Raw genomic sequence first — 15767 nt, forward strand, 5'->3', positions numbered from 1 at the left:
TTTCAATCTCAGCTCCTAAATGTAAGAGATAGTGAGAACCATAACCCTGCAGGGTGGTTGTCTTTTTATTATTATTATTTTAAAAAATCATTTTAATCAAATTTTCCACTTTAAATATCCAATCATATTCCAAATTATACAAATATCAATTAAACAATTAATCCAAATCTTCTGCCAAATTTTAATCAGACTTCCCATGCTTCAGACTCAGAAGGCCTAATCATTAACCCTGCAGGGTGGTTGTCCTGGCTGGGCTGACAATGTGTCACTCCAAGCACTGAATGCCACTCCAAGCACCATTCAGCATCCCAGAAACCTGTGCTTTCAAGATTTTAGCTCTTATGGCTGTAAGGTAAGCATGGAAATTAGAGGATGATGCCGGGTGAAACCTCCAAAGCTAGAAGGGGCTTGCTGTGGTCAGGAGGTGGAGCACCAGTGCTCTATATAGGTCCTAATCCTACACAAAATTGAAGAGAATTAGAATCAGTTATGCCAAAGCATATTGCTGTTGTTGTTTAGTCATTTAGTCGTGTCCGACTCTTCGTGACCCCATGGACCATAGCATGCCAGGTAAGCAGATTCCCATTGTATGTAAGCATATACCCATTGTAAATTTTGCTATAGCTTTTCACAATATGGAAAAACATGTTACAGTGGGTTACCTTGCTTAATTCGCTCAGGCCTCAGGTATGGGTTAGCTTGGTACAGGTTAGAGAGTGGGTGGGTGCATTTGCGTGCAGAGCATGTGCAATTCTGGTGGTTGCGAGAGCAAAGAAAATGTAGAGTGAGAAAAGAGCACTTACAAAACCCTTGAGAGCTGCAAAAGTCAGCGAGGTGCAGTTGAAGAGGTTGGGTGCCAGCCAGCCCTTGTGCTCATCGCAGTGGCGCACAGCAGTGCCTGTGGGGCAGCGGGAGGGAAGCATGAGTTGTGCGCATCCGACACAGAGGACTCTGGCCCACATGTCACCATACATTTGTTTGCATCTAAGGGACCATCGGACTCTTTGCTGTTGCTTTGTTACTCTAGACGAACGCAGCTACACCTCTGAAATTTGCAAACACTACTTTGTATCTAAGCAGACAGGCTGGTTCTTTCTTTCTTTTTTAAGCTAAGCATGTGGCACATGGGGAACCCTTGACCAGAAGCAACACAGACCAAGGAGTGCTTGGTTCATGCAAGGCTTATGCGGAAATCAAACTGCCCACCCCACACCCACACAATAAATGTATCAAAGGTGCTTCATTACCGACAGATCCTCTGGGGCAAGGTGCAGCTGCAGGCAAGCCAAAGCGAGTGCGTGGCCACCAGATGTTTGCTTCGATGGCACGTGGGCAGCTATCATAATTCACTGCAAAGGGGGAAAGCGATAATTTGTGAACAGGGATTTCCTTTCCATGCAAACTCACTGTGGCTCTTCAATGAAGCATGTAGGAGATAGTCTGGATGTCATACTCTTGCAAATGTTTGGTGCGCACATATGTTTGGGGCAGAGAAGCATGAGCAATGAGGAATCCTGGGTCATCAAGGAAATAACAAGCAGCTTCTGAGATAATTGATTGTGCTGTATTAATGAATTGTCATGTTTAGAGCTAATTGTTTGTATTGAATCTGAGTGCATCAAGAAAAGATTAGGACAGAATGTGATGATGATGATGATGATGATGATGAAAACTGGAGGCTACGTAAAAGGCAATGACCTTGTAGAACTAGAGCTGAATCCATCTCCTCACTTCATCCAGGGGTGGCTAACCTGCAGCCCTCCAGGTATTATTGGATTGCAACTTCCACCATTGCTGACCACTGGCAGTGCTGCCTGGGGCTGATGGAAGCTGGAGTCCAACAACATTTAGGAGTGGAGGATCACAGGTTCCCCCTCATTGCCCCAGCCACTCAATGAACACCAGCTTGGGAACACCTTTCACGGAAGGCAGACTGATCAGTAACATCATTTATCCAGTCCCACAACATGGCCAGATATTTGACTTAGCAACTTCTTCCCTGCTTCAGCTCAGCTCGGTAATGGAATTCCGTTCTACTCAGCCCGTGCCCAAGGAGTTGCTGCTGACCTTCACAGCCATTGGTGGAGACTTCTGCAAAGGGGTTGTCACAGCGGTCACATCGGCGCCCAATCACGCCCGGTTTGCAGGAGCACTGCCCAGTCTCAGCGTCACAAGTGCGAGAGAGAGAGCCTGTGGCGTAGCATTCACAGAGCAAGCACATGCCACTGTCCCCTGGTCGGTAATGGTTCTCCTATGGAACAACAGGAAGGCATGTAAGTCCCAAGGAGCAGGGTAGAAGACTCTCTGTAGCACAAGAGCAGTCTACAAATCTCCTGGCTAACCCAGCACCTAATCCCTCTCCCAAAACCTCTTTAGAGTCAACAGCAGTTTTTATTTTATTTTATTTTATTTGGGAGATTTATAAACCACTGGATCAAAGAACTCTCTAAGCAATGTACAAATAAAACTGCAGACAGAATACTGTACAGCTAAAATCTACAAACCAATTAAAAAACAAATGAGGATAAACCCTTTTTTTAAAAAAAAACAAAGGTAACCACTTCTTCTTTTTTTGCAAAACATATAAGCTAAAGTTAATTATTCTCCAAGTACTTCCTGCAATAAATGTTGCTCCTCATTTCACTAACACAATTCACATACACTCCCCAAGGACGAAAATTCCCAGGGTACTGTTATGATTATTACGAGTCAGTGCTTTTTCTCGGGGGGTGCGGTGCAGGGGGATGTATACCCCTAAACATTTTGTGAATTTTGTACTTTTGTCCATTTACTGTATTTATTTCCCCCGATTTGAACTATAAAATTGTGATTTTCTTGAGTCAAAATGAGAGTACCCTAAACATTTTTTAAAATAGAAAAAAGCACTGCTACCAGTCATTTCTAATCTAACTCACCCTCCTAACAATTCTGTGAGCTATGTTAGGCTGACAGGGAGAGAGAGACAAAGAGAGGGGGGGGGAGCGGTTTACCTAGGACCACAGAATGACCTAAGTTCCTGAAGCAGGAACCAGCGTCTGTGCCCTATCTCGTAACTTAATGGTTTCCATACCACATTCAAGGGAACTCCAGAGTTACTTGGAAGATTATCAGGATTTCTCACTTAGAATCACCAGTTGTGCTGGACAATGATCCATGCAAGACAACTGGGCCACCACAACTGCTCATCCCCTTCAGCCATAGCTGCCAAGTTATCCCTTTTTTAAAGGGATTTTCCCTTATGCTGAATAGGCTTCCTCACGAGAAAAGGGAAAACTTGGCAGCTATGCCTTCAGCAGAGATGGGGAATCTGTGGCCTCCAGATGCTGTTGAAATCTAACTTCCATCAGCTCCAACCAGTATGGTCAATGGTGAAGGGAGTTGTAGTTCAACAACACCTGGAGAGCCACAGCTTCCTCATCCCCTCTGTCCTACAGTGTGCAATTCTACGGGGAAGTAGGGTGTCTTCTAAGTAAAACTCTCTCAATTCAAGAATGCTAATACCTGAGGCCCCAAAAACATTGCCTGAAGCCCACATGCTGTGTGCCAGAATCTTGTGCAATATGCTGGAGTTCCTCAGCAGACAAGTTTATTTGGAAAGATTTCTGAAGGAAGAGTATTTAAAAGCCACTCTCCTAACTAAATAGTCACGGATGGAACGACTGCCCTGTCAACAACTCCGATCCCTCTTCAGTCCTCCTTAAACCCTCGCTCGCAGCTCTAACCCCAACCGGGACCATCAAATAAGGCAAGGCCCACCTTGCAGTGACACTCTCCGTTGGTTTTGTTGCAGTCAGGGTCGAATCCTTTGCTGACATCACAATTGCAGGGTCCACATATAGGGTGCCCCCACCACCCCCGTGGGCAGGGCTGAGCAAGCCTGTCACGGAGAGAGCACAGGGCCTGTTACAATCACACAACAGAAATAAGAACAGGCCCAGGCAGCAGCGCCATATATGTGAGGGAGAACAGACAAGAGAGAGAGAGAGAGAGAGAGAGAGAGAGAGAGAGAGAGAGAGAGAGAGAGAGAGAGAGAGAGAGAGAGAGAGAGAGAGAGAGAGAGAGAGATATGCATCCAATACTGAAAAGCCTACTTTGAGAAAAGTCTTGGGAATTAATTGGCAGAGACTTTAGGGCACGGGTGTCAAACACAAGGCCCGGGGGCCAAATCCGGCCCGCCAGACCTCGTCATGTGGCCCGCCGAGCGCCCCAGCCAGCGGGACCCAGTAGTGGGACCTTGCTGCTGAAGCGCTGCGCCAACAAAGCGCCGACAAACAGCTGGGGCCGGGGAAATGCTTTTTGCCCCTGGGTCCCTTCACGCTCTTTTCTGGCGCTGAATCAAGGCGGCGACCCCCCCCTTCCCTTTCTTTCTTCCTCTCTCTCGTTCTTATTCTTTCTTTCCCTCTCCTTCCTTCCTTCTTTATCTCTGTCTTCTCTCCCTCTTTCTTTTTCTTTCCTTCTTTATTCCTTCTTTCCTACTCTTCTTTCTCTCACCTCTTTCCTTCCTCTCTCCCTCCTGCTCCCTCTTTTCTTTCTTTCTTTCTTTCTTTCTTTCTTTCTTTCTTTCTTTCTTTCTTTCTTTCTTCCTTACTTCCTTCCTTTCTTCCTTCCATCCTTCCCAACTTTCTTCCTCTCCCTCATTCTTATTCTTTCTTTCCCTCTACTTCCTTCCTTCTTTCTCCCTTTCCGTCTTCTCTCCCTCTTTCTTTTTCTTTCCTTCTTTATTCTCTTCCTTATTTCCTACTCTTCTTTCTCTCCCCTCTTTCCTTCCTTCCTTCCTTCCTCTCTCCCTCCCACTCCCTCTTTTCTTCCTTCCTTCCTTCCTTCCTTCCTTCCTTCCTTCCTTCCTTCCTTCCTTCCTTCCTTCCTTCCTTCCTTCCTTCCTCCCTCCCTCCCTCCCTCCCTCCCTCCCTCCCTCCCTCCCTCCCTCTCCCTCTCCCTCTCCTCAGAAACATAGGGTGCTGCTTTATACTTCTGGCCCTTAAACCCTGGAGCCAGGAGAGCAGCTTCAGTGAGTCAACCTCAGCCAGTCCCTTTGGTGAAGGGTGGTGGCTCACTGGCAGAACATCTGTCCTGGATGCAGAAGGACCCCAGCATCTCCAGGTACTAGTAGCTCTGCAAAGGTCCTGCATGAAACCCTAGCGAGCCTCCACCACCCAGTGCAGTTACCAAAAATCATTTTTCAATAAATTGTACAATAATTGTACATTTGAATATCTACTTGCCATTATTCTGACTATGTTTCTGCTTTCAGAGCTAGTTATTACTTACATTATTACAAAAAACAGTAATAATTGAATGCAGTGACAATAATTTATGATAATAAAGAGTGGACACATAGTCCTACAGATACAACCGGCCCTTTGAGGGTGACCAAACTGCTGATGCGGCCCCTGATGAATTTGAGTTTGACACCCCTGCTTTAGGGGGTTACGATGTACGGTGTTGCCTCTTTCAGGCATCATTCTTTAAATCTTCTGCTCCCATGTGGATGATGACAGTTGTGCTTTTTAAGCCTTTGATGAAGAGTTTATGGCTCAACGTATGTAGGATTTCAACATATTTGCTTATATAGAGTCTTTTGTTGTTGCATCGCACTATGCAAAGCAACCTCCCTGTCTTGCATAGATGCACAAATCACACTGTCAGCTATGTGTACCTTCCGCACTCACCACCTAAATGCATGGCAAGACTGTCTCCTTCTTTCATACCCACAAAGCCCTTACTGCATCTACTACATTCCCGGACTGAGAACATAGAAACAGATATACACAATAGCAGTGGGTGCACTCTCTACCGGTAGCAGCACCAATGGAAATAGCTAGATGTTGGAAATGAGGTGTGGGGCTGCCACTTGACTCCTGGTATATATGTGTATGGACTGTTGGGTTAGTGGGGGAAAATTGACGTGTCAACTTCATGGTGCCAAAGGGAAACTGGATCCATTATCGTTCTTTGTAACCTGGCAACCTTTCATCTTGTACATACATAAGGACAACCAAACTCGAAGACCACTGCTATCACGATCTTTGGAGAGACTTAACGAGAGTGAAATCATTGATTTGTTATGCTTTATGCCCTTTCCCTGTCGATGGAACAACCATCTAGTTGCATTTTGTTAAATGTGTTGGTTGATTTCTCAAAAATTCAATAAAAACAGTTCTTTTAAAAAGGCTCTCCATTGGGTTGATCTTTCAGAGAAACCCGTTGGCACAGGCTAATTTGGAAATATGGCCCCTCCCACGACAACTGCTTATTCACAGCACTTTCAGGTAGAGAGATGTATACCAATATCCTCCCCCACACACCTGCAGCTCTTCAAGGACCCATTTCTACATGCACACTGGGAGTTGTACACACCTGTCAGAACAGTCGCACACCCACCCATGCACACCCATCAGATGCCCTTTCGCAGAGCAGCAGGAGGCAACTCACTTGTTCTCGCAGTATGGCCCAAAGTAGTTGTCTGGACACTCGCAGGTGTAGCCATGGGAGGAGCTGGGCTTGCGGGCGCACACGGCTTGATGCTCACAAGGGTTGAGTGAGCAGACATTGGCACAACTGTCACCATAGTAGCCTGAAGCAGCAAGGGGAAAACCTTGAGCCCTATGTCATCCTCACCGGTGTAACTCTGGCCAGAAACTCCAAGATAAGGGTGAATGGAGGACACCCCATACAAGAGTTTCCGGCTGGGCACAGAAGGAAGGGAAACACCTGTCAGGGACTGGACTGAGGAGGGATGGTGGAGACCTCCTCCCCCTCCCCCTGAACCTTCCAGAGAAGAGGAAGACAGTATAGATTTACAACAGTGGTTTGCAGAAGGTCACGGCTCAGGGGTAGAGAAGGGACAAAGTTGGGAAATAATGGGAGAAGAAGAGGAGGGGGAAGCAGAGCTGGAGCAGCTGGCTGGCACGTCATCACTAGAAAGCATTCCAAACCCCCCTTCTCCCATAACCTGGTGAGCATTGAAAGTAGGAGAGCAATGAGCTAGGAGGCAAATAGCCCTAAGCGGCCACCGTAAGGTGGGTGGCATGGTGACGATTGAGGAGAGAATGCCATTACTCCAAGAGGCAACATTTCTAAGCCTCTCTCTCTGTGAATATTGAATAAAAGACAATGGTAAGAGCCTCCTTGTCTATCTATTCCTGGCAGCCTGCCGTGGGGTGGGGGGTGGGGATTGGATTCCCTGATGCCTGACACTACCCCTCAAGGTGCAGCAAAGAATAACAGCTACAGAGGAGAGAGAAGGCTGGAGAGAGAGAAAGCAGGCTGGGATTCATCACTAAGCCCGGATTCCACGGTCTCTGAGGTCATTAGAGGTGGGGAACATGTGGACCTCCAGATATGCCTGAAGTACAACTCCCATCATCTCCAGCATGTATAGCCAATGGCCATGGTTCAGAACTTCAGGTGGAATCACAGCTAGCTCTGATACAACAAAAACGAGGCTCCAACTCTGTATTACAGGAACCCTAATGGCTTAGCTCACCCTGTATCACACAGTGCTAAACTTTGGAGGGTACCAGGGTGGAATCTCTCCAGTGCTTCTTGGGGAAGAGCAGAAATAAACAGCAAATTGCAAGAACTCGGGCCAGGAGGAAGATGAATTTCAAGTAAGTACACTCTGACCATTAAAACATTGCTGATGAAGAATTGTCAAATCAGGGCCCTGGTCCTGGGATTTTTTCACTGGAATTTATTTTCATTTGCCTCACTATCATACTGGAATTGATTCCTATTTGAATTCATCTTATCATTACATAAATAAAACCTTTTGAAGACTTACTTGAAATTCATCTTCCTCCTGGCCTGAGTTCTTGCAATTTACTGTTTATTCTTGGGGAAGAGCAGCAGCAACAGCTCTTCCATTGCCCCTTCTCTGCCCACTCCCCAACTGACCTGGGTCGCAGCTGCAGGAGTAGCTGTCCCAATCGTCATTGCAGTAACTGTTGACAGGGCAGGGGTTGGAGTCACAGGGATCTGGGATACTGCAGCCATGTTCCATGTTCACCTTCTCAGCCTGGTTCACATTCAGAGCCACTGCACTGGCTGACGTCTCACCCATCCTTACACCCTGGGAATAAAGAGAACACAGGGTGTGTGTGTGTGTGTGTGTGTGTGTGAGGTTGCAGCACCATAGAGACCCAGCTCTTAGAAGGCACACTTGCATTTCCTGGTCAGACTTTGCTGGCTGCTGTGTGCGAACCAGACTGGCACTATTTCTGAGTGAGATTCGATCACATCCCAGCAAATTCAGGCTGTGCAATTAAAGCTGAGTTGGATGAGCTCCTGCAAAGCAAAATCGACTTCTTCTGAAGATCAGACTTTTTGCAAACAGGAAAGTAATGGATAACATTGGCTTGGCGCAACGTTGTCTACAAATACTCATTAAATAGTTGGTGGCACCTAATCTCTCTGCAGACAAATTGGTCTGAATGCTCATTATAAACAGGTTGTCTGGAAGCAGCCTAAATGGCCCCCTTATTGGAAGCAAAAAAAAAAACACCCCAGAAATAAGTGAGTTAGGAATGAACCACTGGGGAACTGTAGCCCCTAGATGGCGCTGTACTCCCTGCAATAAAGGTGCACAGAATGAGTAAGGTCAGAGTTTGCACTTGGGAGAGTTGCACAAATCTGATAGCAATTTGATTTGTTCCAACATGCATCTTATCTCAGGTACCACAAACTCGACCCATATCCATCTGCATGGCAGGCAAAACCAAATGTGGGCGTCCGAAAGTGGGGAGCAATAAAAAATAGTGCTGCTCTGAGACTCCTGGTGATCTTATTTTAAAAGGGACCATCAGTTACACCCTCCTTTCCTCCTGACAACAAAAAGAGAGTGACAAATGTATTATACAAATGCAATCTACAACCAATCAGCAGGCCTGCTTCAGCCACACAGTTCCAACCACATAGGATTGGAGGGTGAGAGCGTATAATCAAATGATTGTTGAATTGTACCGCTGGAAGATACCCAACAGGTCATCTATTCCAACCCCCTGCAATGATGGTTGTCCTGACTCCAAGTTTCCAGGTGGGGATATGTGGCAGCTTCTAACTTTGTGTGCGCATACACACACACACACACACACACACACACACACACACACACACACAGAAAGATGCAGACAGACAGACAGACAGGCATGCACCACCAGACACACAGATGCACAGAGAACACATGACACACAAAAATCTGCTTGGGCTAATTAGCCCTGAGAAATATGTCACTGGGAGGAAAGCTAATGCAGTGTTTCTCAACCTTTTTTGGGCCAAGGCACACTTGTTCCATGAAAAAAATCACGAGGCACACCACCATTAAAAAAGTTAAAAATTTTAACTCTGTGCCGCCCTATATTGACTATATAATTATGACTGTAAGAAACACTTGCCAATTGCTGTGTTGGTTGCAATCTCCTGTAATAAGGCTTCACAAGCCGCTGATTTCTCTGCCAGCACAATCCTTTGCTCAGCAAGTTTCAGGTTGAGCTCATCCAGCCAGCTTCTTTAAGTTTGTCTAAAACCACCCTCCCGTGGTGGTGGCTGTTGAGAGCTGCGCTCGCCCCGCGTTGTGACCTGGCCGGCTTCCTTTCCGGTGGGTTAGTGTTGTTTATTGGCGGCCGCCAGGCATGTGTCAATGCAAATCGCCCTTCTCATGGCCGCACGTCGCGGCACACCAGCCAGCGTCTCGCGGCACACTAGTGTGCCACGGAACAGCGGTTGAGAAATGCTGAGCTAATGGGAGAAGAGGCAGTGCTTGCGCCTGGCCCAACGTGGACCTGGCCATTACCTACAGCCCAGAATGGGGCCACTGATGCTGGCTCCCCACCCTGCTTACCTGCATGCAGCCACGGAAGCCTTGCTGCACTTCCCCTTGCTCCCCAGGAATGCCGCCAACGCTCAGGTTCCGCACTTTGAGTCCGTGCAGCTCAGTGCTGATGTTGATTGCCACCTGGAGGACAGGTAAGAGACAAAGCAGCCATCTGGCATTGCTCTCCCCTAATAATTTTGAGGAGGCCACAACACTTGAGGGGGGAAGGAAATAGAGGCAGGGCTTTTTTCAGCGGGAACTCAGGGGAATTCAGTTCCAGCACCTCTCAGATGGGTTCTGGCACCTCTCAGGTGGGTGCCATTGCCATTCTAAAAGAACAAGGGAGGCGTTCAGGGTGAGCTGCAGCACCTCTTTTTCTAAAAAAACACCACTGGGTAGAGGTCAGGGGTGTAGGCTGTTGGAAGGTAGGAAGGGGCTGGAACTAAAACAACAGTGCATGTTGGTCAATTGGGAGCAGAGAGGGACGTGAGCAGAGCTTATGGGAAAAAGAGTCCAGTGTTAGAACAGCCTGGGAGAGAAGTCACAAAACGGGTCACCCGTCTATCTCGATAAAGAATGGAGCGCACTTCTGAGGGTGAAGTCAACTCGCTCCCCATACCTGATGCAAGCCGTAGTCAAAGGCCATTGTGGCTAAGCACTGGGCTTCTGGGCTGCCCCTGCTGCTGCGCAACTCCAGTTGCATGTGATGCCAGTCCCCATCGTTCACCTTCACCTGGTGCAGCCGCAGGGCGGAGACCCGGCTGTTGGCACGGTACACAGTCATCAGCACGTTCCCTTCGCTCAGCTGGGAAAGAGGTAAGAAGAGGGTGAGCCTGGCCCCTAGCTGGCATTCTCACTATTGGGAGCAGCGCCATCAATTGCGCCTGCTCCTGATAACCTTCCTTTGTGGAGCAAAGAACCCGCATCCCCTCCAACCTCTCTACTTCTTGCTTGTAGGCGAAGGCGGTGGTCTTCTCCAGGCCACTGATCCCACAAGGTGCTGCTGCCCTGGCTTGGAGACTTACCCACAAGGTGATGGTAGAATGCTGCCCGGCTGCCGCATGGAGGAGGACGCCGTTGCTCTGCCGAGTACGGAACATGAGTCCAATGTGCCATGGAAGTGTGATGGCCAAGGCCAAGTTGTTCCAGATGACCATGCTGTTGCCCAGGAAGCGTTGGGGGTTTGCCATTTCTGCATGGTGGGAGACACAAGTCAGCAAAAGCAGGCATTGCTATACAGCAGAGCAATCGCCGGAATATGGGTCCTGCATGCATGTAAGCCACAGATTTCCAGTCACACCCTGCAACAAGGCTGCCAGCACAAGTCTGAAAGGCTGCATGCGCCTCCTGAAGGCATACTTGTGCAACTCTGGAACTCCCAGCTCCACTTTTGCTTTAAAAAAAAAGCCTTCAGGGTTACAGAGAGGCTTGGAAATATGGCAGGCTGATACATACAACCTTCTTTTCTTTTTATGCAACTCAGAACAATCATTCCAGAGTGTACTTTCCTCTTGATACAGACATATTATTACAGCCTTTTGAAATCATTCTCATGGAGTAGGACAGCAAGTTATAAGAACCTATTACTTTTCTCTCCAGGGCACAAAGGAGTACTAAATGTGCATTTATGCAGTAGCTCCCCTCCTGGGCCTAGAATAATGTTCTGGTGACAATTCAGAAGCAGAGGAGAAATTTCGGGGAGGGGGGAGCAATGTGGAGGAGAAACTCTGCATTGGCACCAAACACAGAGTGCTTTTTTCCTTCCAAGGAGGTAGCCATGGGAGTAATCAATGTCTACACAGCTTAAGCAGTGTATATCTGACCAGCATGTCAAATGCATGCCAAATGAGTGCATCTGAGGCAGAGATGAAACTTATGGGTACAGCAGGAGGCCTTTGTTAATCCTCTCTCTCTCTCTCTCTCTCTCTCTCTCTCTGTGTGTGTGTGTGTGTGTGTGTGTGTGTGTGTGTAAATGAGAGAGGGAATGAGAGAAAAGGTGATACGCTCATCCCGTAGTGAATGCTGGAACCAGTGGAAGAGGTCACTAGACTGCCACAAGTGTGAGGACAAACATACTAGAGTTGCATTAATCCATCTCCTGACCCTTCCAGTGTAGGATGTTTGGAACGCTGTGGGATAAAAAGTATAGGAAGGGGAGGGGATGAAGGGGAATGCTAGCAGGTGGGATCTGAAAACCCCCCCCCCCATCTTATTGCCAGGCATTCTATGGGTTTGGGACAGGCCATAGGCAAACTCGGCCCTCCAGATGTTTGAGGACTACAATTCCCATCATCCCTGACCACTGGTCCTATTAGCTAGGGATGATGGGAGTTGTAGTCCCAAAACATCTGGAGGGCCGAGTTTGCCTATGCCTGGTTTGGGAGCTCCATCCCTAAAGCAGGGCCTGTCCCAGGGGTGGGGAACCTGTGGCCCTGCAGAGGCTATTGGACTTCTGCTCCCTTCACCCCTGATCATTGGCCAGGAATGGATGGCTGGCTGGAGCTGTTGGGAGGTGAAGCTCTGCAATATCTGATGGGTTAGAGGTCCTCCATCCCTGGCCTAGACACCACCCTCTTGATCTTTGCCTGCTTGTACCGAAGGACTAGATACCACCTTCAGTACAATGGCATTTGAGGCAACTGTGTCCTATGCAGCTGAGTAAATAGCTTCTGTTTACTTACACTCCCAGGCCTTAGCAGGAGGGTGTGAGCTACCTCTCACTCTGAAACCCAGAAGTTATTATCACTACAACATTTTCTGAGCTACTATTGTATTATGTTGACAGCGGCAGCAAAATCTTCCGAAGCTCGTAAACTTAAATGGGTGTTATGTCCTCCCTGCTACCTCCGCCCCACACGCAGGCATTGGGACTGGACAGAGATATTCTGTTAACATCCCACCCCTTATTCTAGTTTTCCTCAGGAGAAAAAGCCAGCAAAAAGCCCTCCCTGCCCCACAACATCCTTGCTGCCAAACTATAAGCAACATGAATCATGTTGTTTACTCTTGAGCGCAGCCCAATTGGAGTGGTTCAGAAATCCCCCCCCCATGCAAATTACAGGAACTGGAGATGGGGATGGCTCTGGATTGGGACCACCACTGAGGAGAAGGAGAAGCCCCCTGCCCACCCCACCCCCACACTGGGGTCCCAATCTGGATCATGGCCAACCCCACTCACTATTTCTGCAAGGGAAAATTTCTGCGCTCAAAATACGTGACTAATGATACGGTATATGTAGTTTGGCCTTCCGCCTCCCAGGGGCCATTCAAGAGCTACCTTATCAGAGCTACCATGTCCCCATAGCCTCCTTTCTTTCACAGCCTCCACCCTTTACCTTGCTTGCAGTCTTTGCCTCCGAAACCCAGGGGACATTCACAGCTGAAGGTGTTCCACTGGTTGACACACGTGCCACCGTTGTGGCAAGTGTTGCTGTCACAAACGTTCTTCTTGGCTGAGCAGCCTAGAGGAGAAAAGTGAGACAGCACTGGAAAGGATAAAGGCAGCAGAAGATGCTCCAGGGGTTAGGAATGGAGTGTCAAGGCAGGCAAGAGAGGAGGCAAATAAGGAGAGTAATCAGGGACAGGACTGGAGCCCTTTTACAAAGACCTATCACTACACCACAACACACACACACACACACACACACACAGGCACACACTGGCACACCCAGCAATATTTTTAAAACAGTCAGTACTGCACTTTTCATGCCAGTTTTGCATCCCTTGGATCAATTGGACCCATCCACTGGACATAACATAAGTAAGAGAGTGTGTGTGTGTGTGTGTGTGTGAGAGAGAGAGAGAGAGGGAGGGAGAGAGAGTGAGAGAGAGAGAGGGAGAGAGGGGGGGAGGGAGAGGGAGAGAGGGAGAGAGGGAGAGGGAGAGAGGGAGAGAGGGAGATATCCCCAGCAACCTCACTAGCAAGAAAAGTGTCCCCAGATCTTAAACGCCCCATACCTGGCACCGTCCCATTGTTGGCAATGAAGTCAGCCATGTCCACCTCTCGGTTATCAATCAGGAAGTCCCGAATACAGCCTACAAAGTGCCGGTTCCGTACTGGGAAGCTCTCGGGCAGGTCAGGAACGCCACCTAACAACAGTGGACCTGTCAGATCCAGGGACCTGGGAAGCCAAGACAGGAGTAACTCAGGAGGTCAAGCTCAACAGAGGGAATGGCAGATTAAGATACATCTTCTGACCCAAGTAAAAAAATCATGGCTGGCATCACTGTGGTCTTTCAGGTCAAGAGTGATTGGCCTCATCAGAGCTATAGGTACCTGGATATGTCAGGACCTTTGAAGAGTCCCACAATGGGGTAGCAAACAGCTGAGCTTTTAGCCTAGACTTGTCTCTGTCTGTATAAAGTTGCAATAGCAGAATGTAGCTGGTGAAGACTAAGATGTCCAATAGCTCAACAGTGAAAAATAGTGCTGCCCAGAATACAGTCGTACCTGGCAAGTCGAACATTTTGGCTCCTGAATGCCGCAAACCCGGAAGTGAGTGTTCCAGTTTGCAAATGTTCTTTGGAACCCGAATATCTGATGCGGATTCCGCTGGTTCCGATTGGCTGCAGGACCTTCCTACAGCCAATCGGAAACCACGCCTTGGTTTATGAACGTTTTGGAACTCGAACGGACTTCTGGAATGGATTCCATTTGACTTCCAAGGTACGACTGTACAGCAATTATTTGACCCTGGAGATCAGAGTGGTGAACCTTTTTGGCTCCAGGGCCAGGATCCTTATCAAGGCTCTAGGGCCAAATGTATCAGCTGAGCAAGACCACTGATCAGCCAATATCACATGGCTGACTAGCCTTTGCTAGTCTCCCCATCCTTCACTTTTAGTCCCCAATCTTCAATCTCCACTCATCAGCTGAAAGGCCATTAAGTGCAGAGGCCAACCTTCCCCAATTGCTCTACTGAGACCTCCAACTGCAGGATGAAGGTGGATTGTGAAAGCCAGAAGAGGCAAACGCTATCCCACAGGGCATGATCCTAATGGGAATTTCCCCAGTGAACAATAAGCACCGTGGAGCCAGCCTGGCTCTAGCTATGTCTGCTCGTTCTTCATTTCTCCAGGCTCATTAGTTGTGTTTATAGCGCACATAAAATTCTTACTTCTTGGTGCCTGACTGTGTCCCTTGAGCTGAGCAAGAATAGTTCCCCAGCATGGAACCAAACTTCAAGGCCACGGAAGTGTCACAGTCATCCACTGTCACCACGGCTACCTTCTGGTCAGAGGGCCCCTGAGGAACTCCAGACATCCCCACGATGGGCTGCGGAGAAAAAGCAGAATCCTGATGCAGCCAATTAATGGCCATGGCAGCACAATCAAAGGGCAAGCCAGGAAGAGCAAGGTATTGTCTAGACACGTGTTGTGGGACTATAACTCCCATCATCTATTGGCTGTGCTGGCTGGGGCTGATGGGAGCTGGACTCCAACAATGTCTGGAGGGCCACAGATCTCCCATGAGCCAGAGCAGGTAAAAGCTCTCTCCCAGTATCTCTTGAACTAAACGTAGGAGGAGAGGAAGCTGCCTTAGACCAAGGCAGGCCAATGGAAAAGCAGCCATGAAGGAAGGATCTTCAAGGAGCTGAATGTCTGGGGCAGACATTTGCAAAGCCCTCAACACATCTGGGATGCTGAGCACTCAACAAGCGAGTGGAATTTTTCCCCTTGCAGTTTCACCTCTTGTTTACATGTGAAGGAGTGATTCTAACATAGCATATTAGAATCATTGCTTCACATGTAAACATGCCGTAAAACTTCACAGGGCAAAATTCCACCCAGCATTTAACAGTTGTAGGGAGAGAACCGGGGGCTCTAGATTAATGAATCGACCATAAAAGACGGTTCTCTCTGTGTGTGCTCTCCTGAGGAGAACTGAACAATCTGATCTATGGGTATAGATCCAGGACACAAATACAGTGTCCCATATTGATCTAGCAGCAGACAA

At 48.1% G+C, this 15767-nt stretch overlaps 1 protein-coding gene across 2 annotated transcripts in view; it reads right to left on the reverse strand.

Annotated features, from left to right (window-relative positions):
* The window catches only part of CELSR2 (cadherin EGF LAG seven-pass G-type receptor 2), a 125136-nt gene that overhangs the window by 26578 nt on the left and 82791 nt on the right, over window positions 1–15767 (reverse strand). For both annotated transcript variants that reach the window (XM_060276996.1, XM_060276995.1), the window contains exons 6-17: window positions 14929–15086; window positions 13769–13932; window positions 13147–13272; window positions 10837–11003; window positions 10431–10616; window positions 9839–9952; window positions 7897–8071; window positions 6433–6574; window positions 3757–3877; window positions 2068–2251; window positions 1248–1349; window positions 804–898 (exon numbers count right to left, since the gene is read on the reverse strand). In XM_060276996.1, coding sequence (XP_060132979.1) covers window positions 804–898; window positions 1248–1349; window positions 2068–2251; window positions 3757–3877; window positions 6433–6574; window positions 7897–8071; window positions 9839–9952; window positions 10431–10616; window positions 10837–11003; window positions 13147–13272; window positions 13769–13932; window positions 14929–15086 — 1734 coding nt within the window. The remainder of the gene's footprint in view (window positions 1–803; window positions 899–1247; window positions 1350–2067; window positions 2252–3756; window positions 3878–6432; window positions 6575–7896; window positions 8072–9838; window positions 9953–10430; window positions 10617–10836; window positions 11004–13146; window positions 13273–13768; window positions 13933–14928; window positions 15087–15767) is intronic.

The sequence above is a fragment of the Zootoca vivipara genome, chromosome 7 (assembly GCF_963506605.1).
Source record: "Zootoca vivipara chromosome 7, rZooViv1.1, whole genome shotgun sequence".
Lineage (NCBI taxonomy): Eukaryota > Metazoa > Chordata > Lepidosauria > Squamata > Lacertidae > Zootoca > Zootoca vivipara.